The 23,232-nt window shown below is 39.1% G+C and overlaps 1 protein-coding gene across 4 annotated transcripts in view; it reads right to left on the reverse strand.

Annotated features, from left to right (window-relative positions):
- ALDH1L1 (aldehyde dehydrogenase 1 family member L1) overlaps positions 1 to 22,381 on the reverse strand; it is a 111,243-nt gene extending 88,862 nt beyond the window's left edge. The window contains exons 1-2 of one of the 4 annotated variants that reach the window (XM_055344166.1): positions 22,269 to 22,381; positions 977 to 1,128 (exon numbers count right to left, since the gene is read on the reverse strand). In XM_055344166.1, coding sequence (XP_055200141.1) covers positions 977 to 1,103 — 127 coding nt within the window. In that variant the 5' untranslated portion in view covers positions 1,104 to 1,128; positions 22,269 to 22,381. Of the gene's footprint in view, positions 1 to 976; positions 1,129 to 20,902; positions 21,632 to 21,696; positions 21,989 to 22,041; positions 22,152 to 22,268 lie in introns of those variants that run through there. The other 3 variants (XM_055344164.1, XM_055344165.1, XM_055344163.1) reach the window with 3 other exon arrangements.
- Positions 22,382 to 23,232: the final 851 nt, after the last annotated feature.

A 23,232-nucleotide genomic window follows, 5' to 3' on the forward strand; every position in this document is an offset into this window, starting at 1 on the left:
GGCACCTGGCTAGCCCCACAAGGCTCCTTTCTCACTCTGGCCTTCCATTTCTAAGCCCTGCTCTATTTTCTGCCTCCATCTGGCCTGAGGAGGACCTGCACATCCCTGGAGGGTCTGTTCACTTGAGCAGAGGGCCCCTGCCCAGGGGCTAGTGATTCTTAAACTCCTAGAGCCTAGAGGAGCTAGTGCTCCTCCTAGAGCCAGAGTATCAGCATCACCTGGGAGCTCATCAGAAATGCAAACTCTCAGACTCCACCCCATCCCTTCATTCTTTTTTCATCTTATTTTATTTAAATTCAATTAACATATATCATTAGTGTAGAGTTCAGTTATCCATAGTTGCTTAAAACATCAAGCACTCATCACGTCACATGTCCTCCTTAATGCCCATCACCCCTTTACCCCATCTCCCCCCCACCTCCCCTCCAGCAACACTCAGCTGGTTTCCCAGAGCTAAGAGTCTCTTATGGTTTGTCTCCCTCTCTGATTCCATCTGATTTTATTTTTCCCTCCCTTCCTCTATGGAACTCTGTTTTGTTTCTTAAATTCCACATATGAATGGACCTGGAGGGTATTATGCTAAGTGACATAGGTCAAGCACCCCATCCTTTGAACACAAACTCCTAAGGCAGGGCTCAACACCTTGTGCTACAGGCACTCCCATTGATGGGGATAGCTTGCACGTTCCACATCTGAGAACACTGACCTGTGGTGTTCCTCACCTGGCAGCCCTTTCAGAGCCTGATGCTGGGGTCAGTGAAGCCTGAAATGGTCACATAGCAGGGCCCTGGGGGCAGGCTGCATTTCTCCAGGACACAACCCCATCCCATGATCACGTGGGCAAGGGGTCTCTATTTTGCTCCTGGCAGTTGATTGGCACCTGAGGATTCAAGGTGCCAGGGATGCCCGTGACCACCCCCTGCCCACTGCTACCTGCCTGCCTGGGCCCCTTTCCTGTTCCGAGGCACCCACTCACCCAGGGGATCTGCCTTTCCATCCTTGTCTGGAACAGTGAACACACCCACGACCTCATGGCCCTCTTTCCTCAGGTGGCAGTAAACTTCCTGGCCGAACAGGCTTTGCCCAATCACTGCAATCTTCATGGCAGAAGGGATGGGTCAGAAGGATCTGGGGATGGAATAAGACCATAGCGTTAGGCAGGGCTCACCGGCCCCCAGCTGCATAGCACCTTGCCTACCCTGCCCCCTCAATCACTTGTGTTCACCCCTGGGGTTCCCTGAGCATCACACCTCTGCCCAGAGCCACTAACATGAACGGGCTAGAGAAGGTTCTGCAAGAGAGGATTTTAGATGCCACAGTGGGTGATTCATATGGAGATTATGGAATTAGGGATTCCTCCTTGAAACCCTCCAGATTGGCACAGAACAATGAGAGCCAAGTCCTCTGAGATATATCTGAGCATATTTCTGTAACTAACCAGTTGTTACCTCAGTCAACCCACATCAAGCCTCAGTTTCCTCAGATGCTATGTTCCTCAAACAGCTTTCAGCCTGCGCGTCAGGCTTATTTCCCTGAGCCAGGAAGCAGCAAGGGTGTCTGGGCCCGAGGGCCTGCTTATCTCAGCCCCACAGAAAAAAATGCCTGGGTATACAGGCCCTGAGGACTGAAGGCGGGACCCAGGCGGAATGAAATGGTGCCATTGGGCTGACTTAGTAGAGGGAAGATATGTGAAATAATGAGTAGTTACACCATGCAAATGTCTACAAAGTTTGGTTATTGATTCACCATGCTTACATCTCTAACATATATTGTTCACTTGATTTATTTCTTTAAATTATCGATTTATAAAAATATACATGTCTTTTGGAAAACTATTGAAGTATTAACATGCTTCATACCTATGGATAAGTGCAAAATTATAGGTATGTAGCTCTGTGAATTCCACAAACTGAGCACATCCCTGTAATCAGGACTCAGAGAAAGAAATATTCCAGCAGCCCCCGTATATGTATGTTCGTATTCATACAAATAGAATCATATGGCATAAGGTTCTGTGGACTTTTTCTACCAACATTATCCACGTTGTCGCGTGTAGTTGTACTATGCTCATTCTCATTGCTGCATGGTATTACACTTCATGAATATAAATAAATACGTTTATTCATCCATTCTGTCGATGGGCATTTGGGTAGTTTCCAGTTTTGTGATAGGGATGCTATCAAGATTTGAGCACACGGTTCTTACTGCATATGGGTACACATTTTTGTTGGGCATGTATCTAGGAGTGGAATTTTAGGGTCAGAGGCATGAAAACGTTCAGCTTTAACAGATTGTCAGTTTTCCAACGTGGGTATACCAATTTCCACTCCCATGAATTCAGCACGAGGCCTTGTGACTTTTTCCTTTCAGCTATTTTGCTAACATGAAATGTTAGCCACGTCACTGGGGTTTAATTTGCAATTCCTTGATGACTATTGAAATTGAGAATCTTTTCCTAGGTTTCTTGGCCACTTGACCATCTGTTTGTGGGAACTGCCTCTTTAAGCCTTTTGTCTATTTTTTTTCATTGGGCGGTCTTTTCCTTACTGATTTGCAGGAGTTCGTTTGTTTTGGTTTATTTTGTTTTGTTTTTTAATGATCTAGACTATGAATCATTTGTCACACATGCTTATGAAACTCCATGGCTTGACTTTTTCACTATCTTATGGTGTTTTTTTAATAAACGCAAGTTCTTAAACTTAACATAGTATACTTATCAAAATTTGCCTTTATGGTTAGTGGTTTTCATAAGCTATTTAAGAAATTGTTAACTATGCCAATTCATGAAGATGCCCTTGTCTTCTAAAATCTTTATTGTTTGACAGAGGAACAAAATGTACAATGGAGCAAAGACAGGTTTTCAACAAATGGTGCTGAGACAACTGAACATCCACATGCAAAAATGTGAATCTAGTCACAGACTTTATACCCGTTACAAAAAGTTTACTCAGAATACTTTACAGATTTAAATGTAAAATGCAAAATTATAACTCCTAGAAGATAACACAGGAGAAAATTTAATGACTGTGGGTATGCAGTGACCTTTTGATACAACATCAAAGTACAATTCATGAAAGAAGAAAATTGATAATCTGGACTTCATTAAGATTTAAAACTTCCATTCAGCAAAAGACACTGTCAAGAGAATGAGGAGACAAACTGCAGATTGGGAGAAAACATTTGCATCTGATAAAGGACTATTACCCAAAACACGCAAAGAAGTCTGCAGACTCAACAATTAGAAAACAAAGAACCTGAATAAAAAGGAGGCTGAATTTCTGAATGGACAACTCAGCAAATAAGATATGCGGATGACAAATAAGCATATGAAAAGATGCTCCACATCATGGTAACTAAGTAATTCTACTTAAAACAACAGAGGAATATCACTACTACACACCTATTAGAATGACTAAAGTCTAGAGCACTGACAATATCAAGTGCTGTTAAGAATGTGGAGCAATGAGAGAACTCTCAAACATTGCTGATTGGAATGCAAAATGACAGTCACTTTGGAAGACATTTTGGCAGCTTCTTACAAAACTAAACATAAGGTTACCATATGATCTAACAATCATACTCCTTGGTATTTGCTCAAAGGGGTTGAAAACTTACATGCACACAAAAATTTGCACATGGCTGTTTATAGCACCTTTATTCATAATTACCAAAACTTGGAAGCAACTAGGGCGTCTTCCAGTAGGTGAATGGATTGTTAAACTGTGGTACATTCAGAGACTAGCCCTAAAAAGAAATGAGCTATCAAGTCATTAAAATGGCTTATGCTTAAATGCATATTAAGTGAAAGAAGCCAATCTTGAAAGGCTATATGATGTATAATTCTAACTATATGATGTTCTGGAAAAGGCAAAACTATGGAGACAGTAAAAAGATCAGTGGCCTCAAGCGTTGGAGAAGAGAAATAGACAGATAAATGGAACACAGGATTTTTAGGCAATGAAAACACTCTGTGATACCAGAATGATGGATACATATTATGCTTTGTCCAAACCCATATAAGGTACAACACCAAGAGTAAACCCTAATGTAAACTATAGACTCTGAGTGATACATTCACCAAAGTATTGGCGCACATTCATCAGTCGTAACAAATATATCACTGTGGTGGGAGTAGTTGGTAAAAGGGATGTTGTGTGTGGCAGGAGGCACTGGGTATGTAAGAAATCTCTGTACCTGCCCCTTAATTTTACTATGCACTTAAAACTGCTCTAAAAAATAAAGTCTTAATTTTAAAAAGAGAGATATTAGAAAAAACTTTATTGTTTTGCTTTTTATATTTCATTGCATGCAATCTTTCTGGAATTGACACTTGTCTATGACATAGAAGTCCAGAAATATTTTTTCCAGTACCATATATGGGTAAATCTGTCTCTGGACCTGTGTTCTGTTTCATTGTTAGTTTGTCTTTGTGTTTATTATAGTTTTAAAAAATTGTTATAATGGTAAAAGATATGTAATATAGAACTTGCCATTTTAATCATTTCTAAGTGTGCAGTTCAAAAACATTTTTTTACATTCACAGTATTGTGTAAGCATCTCAACTATCTCATCACCCCAAACTCTATGTTCATTAAGCAATAACTTCCCATTCCCAACCACTACAAGTAGCCAAAGTAGCCCCTGTTAACTTCTAATCTATCTTCTGTCTCTATAAATTTGCCTATTCTTGGTATCACATATAAGTGGAATCATACAATATTTGTCCTTTTGTGGAACTGGAGGGTATTATGCTGAGTGAAATAAGTCAATCGGAGAAGGACAAACATTATATGGTCTCATTCATTCGGGGAATGTAAAAAATAGTGAAAGGAAATAAAGTGGAAAGGAGAAAAAATGAGTGAGAAATATCAGAAAGGGAGACAGAACATGAGAGACTCCTAACTCTGGGAAATGAACAAGGAGTGGTGGAAAGAGTGGTGGAAAGGCAGGTGGGCAGGGGGTGGGGGTGACTGGGTGACGGGCACTGAGGGGGGCACTTGATGGGATGAGCACTGGGTGTTATTCTATATGTTGGCAAATTGAACACCAATAAAAAATAAAAAATATTTGTCTTTTTGTATCTGGCTTATTCCACTCAGTGCAATGTCCTCAAGGTTTAAACATGTTGTAGCATGTATCCAAACTTTACTCCTTCTTATGAAGGAATTTTGTGTGTGTGTGTGTGTGTGTGTGTGTGTGTGTGTCCATTCATCTGTTGATGCACACTGAGCTGTATCTACCTTTTGGCTATTGTGAATAATGCTGGAATGAACACGGGTATACAAATCTCTGTTTGAACTCAGGAAACAACAGATGTTGGCAAGGATGTGGAGAAAGGGGAACCCTCTTACTTACACTGTTGGTAGGAATGCAAACTGGGGCAGCCTTTCTGGAAAACAGTACAGATGTTCCTCAAAAAGTTCCTCAAAAAAATAGAACTACTCTACAGCCCAGCAATTGCACTTCTGGGTATTTATCTGAAAGATGCAAACATAGTGATCCAAAAGGGTACATGCACTCCAGTGTTTATAGCAGCAATGTTCACAATTGCCAAAATATGGAGAGTCTGGATGTCCATCAACAGATGAATGGATAAAGAAGACATGGGATATATATAGTGGAATATATAGCCATCAAAAACAATGAAATCTTGCCATCTGCAAGGATGCGGACAGAACTAGAGGGTATTGTGCTAAGTGAAATAGGTTAGTCAAAGAAAGACAAATACCATTGATTTCACTCATATGTGGAATTTAAGAAACAAAACAGATGAACATAGGGAAAATGAAGGAAAAATAAGATGAAAACAGAAGGAGGCAAACCATAAGACTCTTAACTATAGGGAACAAACTGAGGGTTGCTGAAGGGGAAGTGGGTGAAGGGATAGGGTAAATGGGTGATGGGCATTAAGGAGGGCACTTGAAGTACTGAGCACTGGGTGTTGTGAGCAACTGATGAATCAATGAATCCTACCTCTGAATCTAATACTACAGTATATATTAATTAAATTGAATTTAAATAAAAATTTAAAAATAATAAAAAAATTTTTAAAAGGGGATCCCTGGGTGGCTCAGCAGTTTAGCACCTGCCTTCAGCCCAGGGTGTGATCCTGGAGTCCCACATTGGGCTCCCTGCATGTAGCCTGCTTCTCCCTCTGCCTGTGTCTCTGCCTCTCTCTCTGTGACTCTCATGAATAGATAAATAAAGTCTTTACAAAAAACAAAAACCAAAACTATAATGAAATATCCCTTCAGGGATGCCTGGGTGGCACAGTGGTTGAGTGCCTGCCTTTGGCTCAGGCCATGATCTTGGGGTCCTGGGATTGAGTCCCACATCAGGCTCCCACAGGGAGCCTGCTTCTCCCTCTGCCTGTGTCTCTGCCTCTCTCTGTGTGTCTCTCATGAATGAATAAATTAAAAATCTTTAAAAAAGAAAAAAAAAATAACACTTCACACCTACTATTGGTGTGAATAATATCATCTACAATGTTTTAATAAAGGAAAATAAGTGATGGCAAAGATATGAAATATAGAACTATTATATTACTGGTAAGAATGTAAAATGGTGCGGTCATTGTGGAAAACAGTTTGGAGATCTTCAAAAATCTAAACATAAAATTACCATAATCCTCAGCAATTCCACTCCTAGGTACATGATATAATTGGATGGTCTTTTGAGTTGTAGGAATTATATCCCTTTATAAATTTTGAATATTAATACCTTATCACATATATAATTTGCAAATATTTTCTCCCATTCTGAAAGTGGTCTTTTCATTTTCTGGATAATGTCCTTTGCTGCACAAAAGTTTTTAATTTTGGTGAAGTCAAATTTACCTATTTCTCTTTTGTCACTTTTTGTATATATCTAGAATTCCAATGTCAAATACAACATCATGAAAATTTACCCCTATCCTTTCTTCTAGGGGTTTTGTGATTTTAGCTCTTACATTTAAGTGACTGACCAATTTTAAGTTACTTTTTCTACATGCTGTGTTCTAGGGGTCCCACTTCATTCTTTTACATGTGGAAATACAATTACCCTAGCAACATTTATTGAAGACACTAATCTTTCCCCATTTAGTGACTTTGTTAAGAATCAATTGGCCAGATAAGTATAGATTTATTTCTGGACTCCCAATTCTACCCATTGATCAGGATCATGTCCTTTTGATTACCATAGCTTTGTAATAAGTTTTGAAATTAGAAAGAGAGTTCTCCAAATGTATTCTTTTTCAAGATTGTTTTGACTACTTAGGGCCTCTTGCAATTACATAGGAGTTTTAGGATTGGCTTTCCTATTTCTGCATAAAAGGCTCTTGAAATTTTGATAAGGATTGTGTTGTATCAGTAGATCACTTTGAGTAGTATTGTCAATGTATCAAAGCTTCCTACCCATGAACAGAGCATGTCTTTATTCATTTAAGTCTTGTCTCTCTAATTCCTAGATATTTCCTACATTTTTATAAGTTTTTATTTAAATTCTAGTTAGTTAGCCTACAGTGTATACTTTCAGGTGTAGAATTTAGTGATTCATTGCTTATATATATACTACACCCAGTACTGATTACAACAAATGCTTTCCTTAATCCCCATCACCTTTTTAACCCATCCCCCCCACCAACCTCCTCTCCAGCAATCCTCACTATGTTCTCTATAGTTAAGACTCTGTTTCATGGTTTTCCTCTCCTTCCCTCTACCATGGTCATTTGTTTTGTTTCTTAAATTCCACATACGAGTGAACTTATATGGTATGTGTCTTTCTCTGAATGACTTATTTTGCTTAGGATAACACTCTAGCTCCATCCACACCATTGCAAATGGCAAGATTTCATTCTCTTTTATGGCTGAATAATATTCCATTGAATATATATGCCACATCTTCTTTATCCATTCATCAATCAATGGATACTTGGGCTGCTTCCATAATTTTGGCTATTGTAGATAAATGCTACTATAAACACCAGGATATATGTATCCCTTTAAATTAATGAAAGAAAGAAAAAGAACCATATAATCATTTCAATAAAGGCAGAAAAAGCATGTGACAAAGTTCAACATCCATTCTTGATAAAAACTCTGAACAATCAGGGATAGAGGGAATATACCTCAACATCATCAAGGCCACATAGGAGAGGCCCATAGCTAGTATCATCCCCAACAGGGAATAACTGAGAGCTTTTCCTCTATAGTCAGGAACAAGACAAGGATACCCACTCTAATCACTAATGCCCATGGGTGGGCATTTAACATTGTACTGGAAGTTCTAGCCTCCGCAATCAAACAATAAAAAGAGACAAAAGGCTCCAAATTGGCAAGGAAGAAGTCAAACTTTCACTACTTACAGACAACATGATATTCTATGTAGAAAACCCAAAAGATTCCACCAAAAAATTGCTAGAACTAATACACTAATTCAATAAAGTCGCAGGATGTAAAACCAATGTACAGGAATCTATTGCATTTCTTACACCAATAATGAAGCAGCAAAAAGAGAAATTCAGGAATCCCATTGACAATTGCACCAAAAATAATAAGATACTTAGGAATAACTCTAACCAAATGAGTAAAATATTTGTACTCCAAAAACTATAGAATACTTATGAAAGAATTTGAAGATGACACAAAGAAATGGAAAAATATTCCATGCTCATGGATTGGAAGAAAAAGTATTATTAAAATATCCATGCTACCCAAAGCAATCTATCCTATCAAAATATCACCATCTTTCACAGGGCTGGAACAAACAATCTTAAACTTTGTATGGACCACAAAAGACCCTGAATAGCCAAAGCAGCCTTGAAGAAGAGAGGAAACCTGGAGGCATCACACTTCTGAGCTTTGACTTATATTACAAAGCTGTACTGATCAAGACAGTATGGTAGAGACACAAAACTAGACACCTAAATCCATGGAACAGATTAGGAAATGCAGAAATGATCCCATAACTATATGATCAATTAGTCTTCAACAAAGGAGGAGAGAATATCCAATGGGAAAAGAATGCCTCTTCAACACTCAAAAAGTCCTCTTTGTTATTCCTTGTAGGGCTGGTTTAGTGGTCACGAACTCCTTTAGTTTTTATTTGTCTAGGAAACTCTTTGTCCTTTCTGAATGATAGCCTTGCTGGTTAGAGTATCCTTGGCTGCAGATTTTTCCCAATCAGCACATTGACTATATCATACTATTCTCTTTTGGCTTCTGAGTTTCTGCTGAGAAATCTGCAGCTAGCCTATGGGTCTTTCCTTACAAGTTAAGGACTTCTTTTTGTCTTACTGCTGTTATTTTTTTCTGTATCACTGTACTTTGCAAATTTAATTATAATATGTTTTGGTGTTGGTCTGCTTTTGTTGATTTTGATGGGGGTTCTCTGTGCCTTCTGGATCTGGATGTCTTTTTCCTTCCCCAGATTAGGGAAGTTTTCAGCTATAATTTTCTCAAGTAAATTTGTTCCCTTTTCTCTATCTTCTTCTGGAGCTCCTATAGTACAAATGTTATTACATTTCATGGAGTCACTGACTTCCCCAAATCTGTTCTCAGATCAATTTCTGGGGCATTTAGGATGATTTGATAGTTACCTAGTTGTGTTAGTGGAATGAAACAAGCCTAGGGTCCTTCTACTCCTCTGCCATTTTCAGTAGATTGATATTTCTACTTTTAGATACTACTGGAAAAAGAACTGCTTTCTAAATTTCCCTTTTGGAGTGTTCATTGCTGATATATAGAAATACAACTGATTTTTTTTCATGTTGATCTCATACCCAGAAACTTTGATGATTCACTTATTAGCTCCAGTAAAATTTTTAGTGGATTATTTGGGATTATCTATATATAGGGTCATGTCATCTATGAATAGAAATAGTTTTACATGGCCTTTCCAATTTAGATGCCATTTATTTCTTTTCCTGGGTCTGGCTAGGACTTCCAGTACAATGTTGAATAGCATTAATAAAAGTGGACATCATTGTCTTATTCCTGATCTTAGAAGGAATGTTCAGCCTCTCAACATTGAGTATGGGGTTAGCTATGTTCTTCATAAATTTTCATAAAATTTCATAAATTTTCTTTATTGTATTGAAAAAGTTCTTACATTTTTCTTAGTTTTTTTCTTATAGTTTTCACATTTTTTAAAAAATCAAGGATGGGTATTGGATTTTGTCACATGCTTTTCTGCATCAATTGAGTTATTCATGTGGGTTTTTTCCTTTATTCTATTAATGCAATATGTTACACTGATTGATTTTTTTTATGTTGAACCACTCTTGAATTTCTGAGAAAAATCTCACTCAATTATAGTGTTATATTATGTTATTAGATTCAGTATGCTAGAGTTTGTTGAGAACTTTTACAACTATACTCATAGGGGATATTTGTCTATAACTTTTTTCTCATGATGTCTTTATCTGTCTTTGGTATCAGATAAATGACAGAATCATAGAATGACTTCCCTCCATTTCTGTTTTTTGGAAGTTTGAAGATAATTGTTAATTTTTTAAATATTTGGTAGAATTCAACAGTGAAGCCATCTGGTCCAGAACCTCTCTTGGGAGATTTTTGATTACTGATTCAATCTCTTTTCTTGTTATAGTTATGTTTGGATTTTCTACATCTTGAGTCAGTTTATATAATTTATATGTTCGTAGGAATCTGTTCATTTAATCTCGGATACAATTTTTTATAGTATACTCTTATATTCTTATTTCTATAAGACTGGTACTAATATCCCCATTTTAATTTCTCATTTTAGTGATTTGCATCTTCTATTTTTCTTTGCCAGTCTAGCTAAAGGTTTGTCAATATCGTTGATGTTTTCAGAGAACCAATGTGTTGTTTCATTTTCTCTACTGCTTTTCTATTCTTTATTTTATGTACACCCACTCCAATATTTATTATTTTCTTACTTTTGATAGTTTTTAGCTCAGTTTGCTCTTTTTTGTCTAGTTCCTCAGGGTGCAAATTTAGTTTATTGATTTGTGGTAATTCTATTTTTAACGTAGGTAGTTATGGCTATAAATTTCCCTCTGAGCACTACCTTTGCTGCATCCCATGAATTTTGGTATGTTGTCTTTTCATTTTCATTCATCTCTAAGTTGCCAATTTCCCTTGTAATTTCGTCTTTGAGTCATTGTTTAAGATGTGTTGTTTAATTTCCACATATTTGTGAATTTTCCAGTTTTCCTCTATTATTGATTTCTAGTTAGATTCCACTGTAGTCAGAAAAATTATGCGGTATGATTTCAGTTTTTAAAGATCTATTAAAACTAGGTCCTGAAGCCTACTTACCATTGGTATGTCCTGGAGAATGTCCCATGAGCACTTGAGAAGGTATATTCTGCTATCGTTTGATAGAATGGTCAATGTTTGTTATGCCTAGCGGAGAGTGAGGAATTGAGGAGCACATGCAAAGCTCACAGTCTGGGGGATATAAGATTATTAAAAGACTGAGACCTAACCATAGTACTTTAGTAGACTTTCTTTCCCCATATACCTTAGCACCACATCAATGGGACTCCTTTATAACAATAGAGGATTACATAAAAGAACTACAAGGAGTTAGATTATTTACGTAGTCTATTATGTAGTCTATTTATGACTACTTATGTAGTCTCTGGGAAAACCCTAAGACAACAGAAGAATGAAAACTGGGAATCCAAGTGAACTCTGACTCCTTTATCCTAACCCCTAGTCATATAAATATAAAACTACACACTAAAAACATACCTACTTCAGTTTCTTTTACCCAGCACATCATGTCTAACTTTCAACAAAAATAATACAAGCCATACTCAAAGGCAAAAAACACAGTTTGAAGAGACAAATTAAGTATCCCAACCAGACCCAGATATGGCAAAAACATTGGAACTATCAGACAAGGAATTTAAAACAGTTGTGATCAAATTGCTAAGGGCTAATGAAAACAGTGGACAACATACAAAAACAAATGGATTATGTAAACAGAGAGATGGAAACGCTAAGAAAAAAATCAAAAGCAAATTCTAGAAACAAAAAACTCTGTAACAAATATGAACAATACCTTCAATATGTTCAATAGACTAGACATGGCTGATCAATCAATGAGCTGGAAGATAGGTCAACAGAAATTTTCCAAACAAAAATCCAAAGAGAAAAAAAATGAAAAAGAACAGAATATGAAAGAACTGTAGGACTTTTACAACAACTTAACAAACTTGTATTGGAAATACTAGAAGGAGAAGAAAGAGAGAAATGAATAGAACAAATATATTAAGTAATGATAACTGAAAATTCCTTAAAATTAAAGACAAATATCAAAACACACATCTGGGAAACAAAGAGAAAACCAAGCAGGATAAATAATAAACCTGCAAAAAGTCTACACTTAGCATATCAATTTCAAGCTGCAGAAAATAAAAGAGAAAAATCTTGAAAGAAGTCAGAGGGAATAAAAACCTTACCTATAGAAAGACAAGGATAAGAATTACAACAAACTTCTGCTTAGAAACCATGCAAGCAAAATGAGTGAAATGAAATATTTATTAAAAGAAAAATCCCATCAACCTAAAACTAAAGTAAGAACAAATATATAAAAGTATAAATCTTGTACAGGTGAATATACAGTAAAGGTAGTGGATTAATCACTTCTAAAGACAGCATAAAGGTTAAAAGACAAAATCAGTAAAAATAACTATAACTACATAGTTAAAGGATACATGACAAAAAATGTAAAATGTGAAGAGTGCCTTGATGGCTCAGTTGGTTGAGCATCTGAATCTTGATTTCAGCTCAGGCCATGATCTCAGGGTTATAAGATAGAGCTTGGTCACTTCAGGTCTAAGGACACATTCAATAAGTAAAGGGATAGAAAATATATTTAATGCAAATGGAAACCAAAATAAAACTGAGGAGCTATACTTATATCAGACCAAATAGATTTTAAAACAAAGACTGTAGCAAGAGACAAAGAAGAGCATTACATAACGATAAAGGGGTCAATCCAACAAGAAGATATAATATTTGGAAATATTTATGCCCTCAACATAGGAGTACCTAAAATATATAGAGCAAATATTAACATACTAAAAGGGAGAAATAGAGAGTAAAAAGATAATAGTAGAGGACTTTAATACCCCATTTTCATCAATGGACAGATCATCCAGACAGAAAATCAATAAGGAAACATTAGTATTAAACAATGCACTAGACCAGGTAGACTTAACAGACGTATACAGAACATTCCATCCAAGGAACAGCATACAGATTCTTCTCATAGAAGAAGAATGCACATAGAACATTCTCCAGGATAGGTCACATGTTAGGCCACAAAACAAGTCTTAATAATGGTAAGGCTGAAATCATATTCATTATTTCTGGCCACAATGGTACAAAACCAGAAGTCAATTGCAAAAAGAAAACTGGAAAATTCACAAATATGTGGAAATTGAACCACATACTACTGAATAACCAATGACTCAAAGAAGAAATCAAAACAGAAATGTTAAAAACCCTTGAGATAAATTAAAATGGAAACAAAACATACAACAAATGTATGGGATACAGCAAAAGCAATTCTAAAAAGGAAATTCGGTGATAAAGACCTACATGGAAAAAAAAGAAGAAGAAATCTGAAATAAACATTGTAACACTCAGCCATTAGAAATGACAAATACCCACCATTTGCTTCAACGTGGATGGAACTGGAGGGTATTATGCTGAGTGAAATAAGTCAATCGGAGAAGGACAAACATTATATGGTCTCATTCATTTGGGGAATATAAATAATAGTGAAAGGGAATAGAAGGGGAGGGAGAAGAAATGGGTAGGAAATATCAGAAAGGGAGACAGAACATGAAGACTCCTAACTCTGGGAAATGAACTAGGGGTGGTGGAAGGGGAGGAGGGCCGGGTGTGGGGGTGAATGGGTGACGGGTACTGAGGGGGGCACTTGACGGGATGAGCACTGGGTGTTATTCTGTATGTTGGCAAATTGAACACCAATAAAAAATAAATTTATTATTAAAAATAAATAAATAAACATTGTAACATTACACCTCAAGGAACTAGAAAAAAGAGCAAACAACTAGAAAAAGAGCAAACCAAAATTAGTAGAAAGAAGGAAAGGAAATAACAAATCAGAGCAGAAATAAATTAAATAGAAATTTAAAAGACAATAGAAAAGATCAATGAACCTAAGAATTGGTTCTTTGAAAAGATAAATAAAAATTGACAAACCTTTAGCTAGGCTCACCAAGAAAACAGGAAAGAAGGCTCAAGTAGACAAAATCAGAAATGAAAGGAGACATTACAACTGATACTACAAAATTACAAAATATTATAAAAGACTACTATGAACAATTATACACCAATGAATTTGACAACCTAGAAGAAATGGTAAATTCCTAGGAGCATACAACCTACTAATACTGGATCATGAAGAAATAGAATATCTGAACACACCAATTACTAGTAAGAAGACTAAATCAGTAATAAAAGCCTCCCAACAGCTAAAGTCCAGAAACAGATGACTTCACTGGTGAGTTCTACCCAACATTCAAAGAAAAATTAAGAACAATCTGTCTCAAAATCTTCCAAAAATAGAAGAGGTGAGAATAGTCCCAAATGCATTTTGCAAGCTAGCATTACCCTGGTACCAAATCAGACAAGAACAATACAAGAAAATAAAACAATAAGCAAATAACCTGGATGAACATAGATGCAGAAATCCTCAACAAAATATTAGCAAACTGAATTCTACAATATATTAAAAGGGTCATATACCATGATCAAGTGGGATTTATTCCAGGGATATAAAAATGGTTCAAAATCTTCAAGTCAATCAACATGATACACTATGTTAACAAAATGAAGGATAAGTATACGATCATCTCAACAGATACAGAAAAATAATTTGAAAAAATCAACATCCATTTATGATAAAAAACCCTCAATAAAATGGGTAAAGGGAGCATACTTCAACATAATGAAGGTCATATATGACAAGCCCAAGCTAACACCATACTCAATAATGAAAAACTGAAAAGATTTTCCTCTAAAATCAGGAGCAAGACAGGATGTCCACTTTTGTGACTTTTATTCAACATAGTATTGGAATTCCTAGCCATAGCAGTTAGGCAAGAAAAAGAAATAAAGGCCATCCAGATTGAAAAGAAAGGAGTAAAACTGTCACTATTTGCAGATGACATATTATATATATATGTATATGTATAATATATGTATGGATATGTATTATATATATATATATATATATATAATATAAAGACTTCACCAAAAGCAAAAATTAGAACTAATAAATTCAGTAAAGCTCCGGGGTACAAAATTAATTTAAAAATCTGTTGTGTTTCTAATAATAACCTTCCAGAACGAGAAGCTAAGAAAATAATCCTATTTATGATTATGTCAAAAAGAATAAAGTAATAGGAACAAATTTAACCACAGAGGTGAAAGACTTGTATACTAAAAACTATAAGACATTAATAAAAGAAATTGATGAAGACACAAATAAATGGAACTATTCCATGCTCATGAATTGGAAGAATTAATATTGTTAAAATGTTCGTACTATCCCCAAAATTTATCAGATTCAATGAAATCCCTAGCAAAATTCCAACGGCACTTTTTCACAGAAATAAAACAATCTTATAATTTATATGGAACCATAAGAAACCATAAAGAGTTAAAACAATCTTGAAAAAGAAGAATAAAACTAGAGGCATCACATTCCCTGATATGAAACTATATTACACGGCTATCATAGTCAAAGCAGTTTGGTATTGGCACAAAGTAGACAGTTCAAAAGAACAGGACAGCTCAGAAGTAAACCCACATATATAAGATCAATTAATTTACAACAAAAGAGCCAAGAACATACAGTGGGAAAAGGACAGTTTCTTCAATAAACAATGTCAGTAAAACTGGACAGCCACAGGCAAAAGAATGAAGCTAGACCATTGTCTGACACCATACTCAAAAATAAACTAAAAATGGATTAAAGATTTGAATGTAAAACCTGAAGCCATAAGACTTCCAGAAGAACATATAGGTCGTAAGTTCCTTGACATAGGCCTTGGTGATGATATTTCAGATCTGACACCAAAAGAAAAGGCAACAAAGGCAAAAATAAACAAATGGAACTACATTAAACTAAAAAGCTTCTCCAAGCAAAGGAAAACATCAACAAAATGAAAAGGAAACCTACTCAATGGGAGAAAATATTTGCAAATCATATACCTATTAAAAAGTTAATATCAAATATATATAAAGAATCTATATAACTCAGTCACAAACAACCTGATTTAAAAATGGGCAGATCTCAATAGACATCTTTCCAGAGAAGGTGTACTGATGGTCAACAGGTGTACGAAAAAATGCTCAACATCACTAATCATCCAGAAAATATAAATCAAAACCACAATGAGATATCACCTCACATCTATTATCAAAAAAAAAAAAAAAAAACAAGAAATAGTAAGTGTTGGCAAGGATGTAGAAATAAAGAGAATTATTTTGTGCTGTTGGTAGGAATGAAAATTGGTGCAGCCACTATAGAAAACAGTGGTGCCTCAAAAAATTAAAAATAGAATAAGCATATCATCCAACAATTCCACTTTGGGGTATTTATCTGAAGAAAACAAAAACACCAACTCAAAAAGATATATGCACCCCCATGTTTATTGCTATATATATATATTATATATATATGCAATGTATTCAGTGATTATAACCTGTGGATAAGTGAAATGAATGACAGCAGTGATAATAATAAGGTATGGGAGAGAGGAATCAAGAATACTTTGTTATAAGGTACTTGCACCACCCATAAAACAGTATATTTATAGTTGTAAACATATACTGCAAACTCCAGAGCAACCACTAAAAACAAGCCCCCCAAAAAGCTACAGTTAATATGCTAAGAGAGAAGAGAAATGGAGTCATATAAAAAGCTCAAACAAGTCAGAATAGTGGAAGACTATAAAGCAAAAGTAAAGAAACAAAGGAAAACATATTAATAATCACTTTAAACATCCATGTTCTAAATACACCAATTAAGACACAGAGACTCTCAGAGTGGATAAAAAGTCATGACCCAATTACAATGTCTATAACACACCCACTTTAAATATAAAAACACAAGGAGATCAAAAGTAAAGGGATAGAGAAAGATATAACCTCCTAACACTAATCAAAATAAATATGAAGTAGTTCTGTTAACTTGGGACAAAGCGGACTTCAGAGAAAGGAAAATTATTAGGAATAAAAAGGGGGGAAATAAATTTATTTAAAAAAGGGGGGCACAACATAATGACAAAGGGCTCAATTCCCCAAGAATATATAACAATTCTCAACATGTATTTACCTAATAACAGAGCATCAAAACATGCAAAGTAAAAACTGATAGAATTGCAAGTAGAAATAGATAAATCTACTAGTTTACTTGGAAACTTTGACACTCCTTTATCAATTCCTAATGACCAAGAGATCCAACAGGCAAGGAATCACTAAGGTCATGAGTTAACTGAATAGCACCATCAATTAGCTGGAACTAATTGGCAGTCATAAATTACTTCATCTAACAGCAACAAAATATACATTCACCTCAAGCTCACATGGAATATTCACCAAGATAGACCATAATAAACTTGAAAGAATACATATCATACACAATATGCTCTCAGACCACCATAGAACAGTGACCTGATCTTTGACAAAGTAGTAAAGGCAACGCAATAAAGACAGACTTTTCAACAAATGATTCTTGAATAATTGGATATCCACATTGAAACAAAACAAAACAAAACAAAAAACTTCAAAAAATCAATCACAGACCTATGTATAATCTACATTTAGATAAAACTATAAAACTCCTAGAACACAGGAGAAAATCCAGATAACCTTGGGTCTGACATTCTATATACAACAACAAAACCATGGAAGAAAAAAAAGTGATAAACTTAATTTTATTAGAATTAAAAACTTCTGCTCTGCAAAAGACAAGTCACAAACAGGGGGGAAATCTGCAAAACACACATCTGATAAAGGACCAATATCCAAACATACAAAGGATTCTTACAACTCAACAGTAAGAAAACAACTCAACTTAAAAATGGGGGAAAAGACCTGAACAGACACCTTAGCAAAGAAGATATACCAATGGGAAATGAATATATGAAAAGATGCTCAACATCTCAAGTCACTAGGGATTGCAGATTAAAACAACAGTGAGATACCACTGCAAATCTATTAGAATGACTAAAGTCCAAAACACTAACAACACAAAACGCTGGTGAAGAGGTGAAGCAATCAGGACTCTCATTCATTGCTGGTGGGAATGCAAAATGGTACAGTCACTTTGGAAAATAGGTTAGTAGTTTCTTATAAAACTAACCACACTCTTACCATACGATTCAGTAATCACCTCCATGGTATTTACCTAAGTGAGCTGACAGTTTGGGTCCACGCAAAAACCTGCACACAGAAGTTTATAGCAGCTTTATTCATAATTACCTAAACTTGGAAGTCACTAAGATATCTTTCAGTAGGTGACTAGGTAAATAAACGGTCAATCTGGACAACAGGATTTTATTCCATGCTAAGAAGAAATGAGCTATCGAGCCATGAAAAGATACAGAGGAATTTTAATGCATATTGCTAAGCTATAGTATTTTATTCTAACTATAATGACAATCTCAAAACTAGAAAGACAGAGAACAAAATCAGTATTTGAGAGGGGCTTGGAGAAGGAAAGAGGGACGAATAGGTGTAACAGATTTGTTTTCAGTTATCCACTGTAATGGCAGATGCCGGTCACTTGTCAAAACCCACTGAATATGTAACACAAACAGTAACCTAAAGTATGGACTTTAATTAAGAATATTGTATCAATATCCACTCATCAGGAGTAACAAATGTGCCACACTGGTGCTAATGCAAGGAGTTACTAATACATTCAGGACAGTAGAGGGGAATGGAGGCTGAGGGAGTAAATGGGAACTCTTGGTATTCTGCTCAATTGTTCTGTAAACTCAAGTTCTAAAAACTAAGTTAAACAAACAACAAATAAATCCACGTCTATTCACATCTTACTTCAAAATGCAGTTCAATTGGATTAAAATAAATACTTAAAAATCAAATATAGGAAGAAAACATCAAAATATGAGAAAAAAAACAGTATTGGGCTTTAGAAATTTAACACTAAAGGAGATATGTAAAAGAAAGCATATGATAAATTTTCATGCAGGAAGATTTTATAAGGTATCTGAAGCAATTTGCCAGAAGAATAAAAGCTTATTGCCAATAGAGGAATAAAAACATGTTCATATTACAATTAATTGAATAAATGCCTGCTAAAACAAGAGACTGTTTTTCTCCTATAAAATTGGAAGGCACTTAAGATGATATAAATATCTGATGCTGTCTAGGTCATGGAAAAATGGACACTCTCCTGTGGCACTAAAGGATAATGCTGGTGCAAATTCTCTGGAGGAAAATTTGGCAATGAAGATCAAAATCCTAGAAATGCTTCTTTTCTTCTGACTCAGCATTTTCTCTTCTAAATTATGTTTGGGTGAGCAAATAAAAGCATGAGTACTGTAAAATTATTATTCCCACTGTGTAAACCATGCAGCCAGTCAGAAATGGCTACAGAGTTGGTCTCACCACCTGGAATATGTAGGCCAGAACCCCCCAACATACAATAAATCACTCTATTTTTAAAGCTGCTATGTGTGTGGATGTTTGTGTACTTGCAGCATAAAAACTTGGGAGGATTCAGAGACATTAAGTCACTGGGTAGAGTGTTTTGGGTGTGAGGGATTTTTGATGACAGTAATTATCTTTTCTTTACCAGAATGTTCTGGCTTTTTCTATACTAAGCATATATTACTTGTGGAAAAGTAAAGCAGCACAAAACAAGATCCTTCTGGAAGCAGGGAAGCAGAGTCAGCATAACCACCTGTAGGTCTGTGGTCACAGTTCAGAGAAACTGAGTGTGGCAGGGACAGGTGCACTGGGAGGGGCCTCAGCCAATCTTGACCTTTGGCTTAAGAAAAGATCAGGAGCTGCAAGGGGGCGGAGCCAGGGAAGGGAGGAGAGCCAGAGTGTGTGCAGCTGGGCGGGCTGCCTGGGCAGCCGGCAAGCCTCTACCTCCTTTCTGAATCGGCTCAGTGTCCTTGCCCCCAGCAGTGCATAAGTCCACTCTAGGGCTGCCCTGGCAGCAGCAGGACTGTCAGGGCTTCCCAGGCCTCCTACCCCAAGCACCCAGCTCAGACCTGGCTCCCTAGTGACGTGAAACGAAGGCAAAAGAAAAATGATAAAATCTCCTTACTACTTGTAGCCCATTGACAGGTCCTTGAGACAGGCAGAGTGACCTTCCCCTAGGGACTTAACTGCCTGGATGCTGACACTTTGCTGAGGGCAAAAGGCAATCTTAGCCTGGCCCCCAGGATGCTGTAAAGTCTACTTTAACGTATAAAAATTCCTTTGGAAACTTCCTTTATCTCTACCACCCCCCACCAAGATACATGTTGACAATCATCCCCCAAGTATACCCAGCAATATACATCTGAAGGATCTCATTGAATAGGGGCCAGGCGGGGCTAGGTAGGGAGAGATAGGTAGCGGGCTGCAGCATTAGCTCACAGAAATCCCCAAAATGAGGAGAATTACCAGTCTCTAAGAAGAATTACCAGTCTCTAAGAAGGCAGTAAGCCACTAAAGGTGCTATCACTAAAGGTACTAGTCCTTACTCAATAGTGCTATCAGTAGGGATGTTAAAAGGATTCAAGTTCCCTGGTTAGCCTTCAATAAAAAACCCAACCCTAAAAGCCTTCAGTGGCAACCCTGTGGGAGCCACTCTAACTCCGAGAGCTTTTTATGTATCCTGCTTAATAAAACTCTCTTGCTTTACTCACTCTCCTTTGTCTGCCAGACTCCTTCGTCGGCTCTGAGACAAGAACCTCACACTCCCGCGTCACCCGGACTCAGTTTTCCGACCCCGCCCACGCTGGGGGCTGCAATGTGCAGGAGCAGCAGCTCTGGACCGTCCGTTCTCAAGCTGAGGTCTTGGGACCCCCGGAAGGATGCAGCTGTGGGGGGGGGGGGCACAGCCACGAGGCTTCCCGTTCCGCCTGCTGCCCGGCCCGGCCCGAGGGGGCGGGAAGCCGAGCAGACTCGTCTCCTGCAAGCGGTCTGCTCCGTCTGGCACCTGGCAGGGAGGATACCGCGTCCCTCCCACCGCCCGGGTCCCTGGGGGGTCATGTGTCACCCGCTGTCTGTCCCACTGTGCTGCGCGGGCGCAGGACATGGGGCAGGCCCCCTAGACCACCTGGCCCTGTAGACCCGTCTTCAACCTGGGTAAATCGCTCTCATTTCTAAGGCTCAGTTCGCTGGTCTCCAAGAGACACGTCGCAGGGTTTGTTCCCAACTTTGTCCTGAAGGTTAACAGTCGTAGGAGGGACAGCAGGTGCAGGGAGGGGAGGGGACACTGGGTTCTAGGTCGCGCGACCCCAAGAACCACGTGTTGGGGTCCACGGGGCCCCGGGGTGCGCGCGCCCCTGAACAGCTGTCCAACCACGAGAGGCGCCCGCGCCCTGGCCCCAAGGTGGCCAATCCCGGGGAACCTCGTCCACTCCCTGAAATGGGGTGAGGGGCTTAGTGCGGGGGGCGCCGGGGGCGCGGGGGGCGCCGCGGAGGACCGCGGTGTCACCTTCGCTTTGTCCCAGTGTCTCCGCGCCTCGCTTTTCTCTTCTGCAAGCCGGGCCGATAACGCCCGGCTGACGGGCTGCCAAGGCTCCGCAAGGCGCCCTGCCGGTCCGGCTGGATCCCCGCGGAGCCTGAGGACCCCCCGCTAGGCTGGAGGGCCGGCCGCCCCACGGAGGACCCCCCGCCCCGGAGGATCCCCGCCCCGGACCCGAGGCCCGGCGTCCCCGCGGGGAGACTCGCGCGTCCACCAGGAGCCCGCGTCGGGGACCCGAGCCCAGAACCCCTGGACCCTGGAGGCGAGAGCTGGGACAGCCTCCCTCCGTCGAGGGTCGCGGCCCGGGGCACTCACCACGCGCGGGAGGAGGCGAGGAGTCGCGGGCCAGGCGAGGCCGCGGGAGCCTGGGGCGGGGCAGCCTGTTTGCGGCCGGAGCCGCGGAGGGGAGGGGCGCCAGCCGAGGCGCGGGGGGCGGGGGGGGGGGGGCGGGGAGTGTCGGGGTGCGGGGGGGCGGGGAGTGCCGGGGGGGGGCGGGGGGGGGCGCCCTGCGGCTGTGCGGGCAGGCCCGGCGCGCCACTCACCCTGTCAGGGCTGGCCTGCAACTGACGCCGGAAGACTGCCAAGGACCCTTGGTAATTCACAGGGCTTTGCAGAGGCCCGAGTGTTGGGTGATTGGGGTGCCTGCAAGGCTGCTGGTGGGAGGAGACTCATCCCTGGTAACTTCACCCATTCCCTCCCTCCCTCCCTCACTCATTCAAGAAAAATGTGCCAAGTTCCTACCCTATGCCGTGGACCGGGCACAGCCAAACGAGACCTGCCCCCTGTAAACTTGCAGTCACCTGGCAGAGACAGTACCTGGGTGTACGCGTGAATATCGGGGTTTCCGCCTGCCCAGTGCCCTTCCCACCTTGCACAGCCGCAGGCTTCCCTCCAGACAAGTCCTCTTCTCCCTGCTTCTTTCCGCTCAGTCTGGGTGCCACGGATGCCTCCTCTGTCTCAGGCTGGGGTATCTGTCCCACTCTGGGACAACGTCCAGAAAAGAGAATACAGAGGAAAACAAATCTGCACATTGTGTCCCGACTGTGAGCCTGTGTCCGGGGGCTTCTGGACAAGCCACCCAAAATGCCCGCCTGCCATCCCTGCTGCTGGACTCCCTTCCTCTGAGGTTCTCTCTACCTGCGCGCCAGCCACCGGACCTCTGCCCAGTGCCTCAGCACCCCAAGTGTGCCGGGCCGCAGGAGTTCCATCACTTCACTGTTTTATTTCCTTCATAGCTCTTACTGCATATCTGATATCTTTTTAGTTCATTATTTGGTTATTAATCTGTTATTAATCCTGCTACTCCAACTCTCTGAGGGCAGGAAACTTGTATGATGTATTCACTGTTGTCAGAGGCCTGGGATGGGAAACTAGCAAGAGCGGAACTTTGAGGCTAGAATAGAGAATGCAGAAGGATAGGTGACAGGAACTCCTGGAAAAAAAAATGGCTTGGAGATGGGACACCCCCAAGAGTGTGAGGAAGTCAGAGAAGAACCCATAGCATTA

This window comes from Nyctereutes procyonoides, unplaced genomic scaffold (genome assembly GCF_905146905.1).
Source record: "Nyctereutes procyonoides isolate TBG_1078 unplaced genomic scaffold, NYPRO_anot_genome, whole genome shotgun sequence".
Lineage (NCBI taxonomy): Eukaryota > Metazoa > Chordata > Mammalia > Carnivora > Canidae > Nyctereutes > Nyctereutes procyonoides.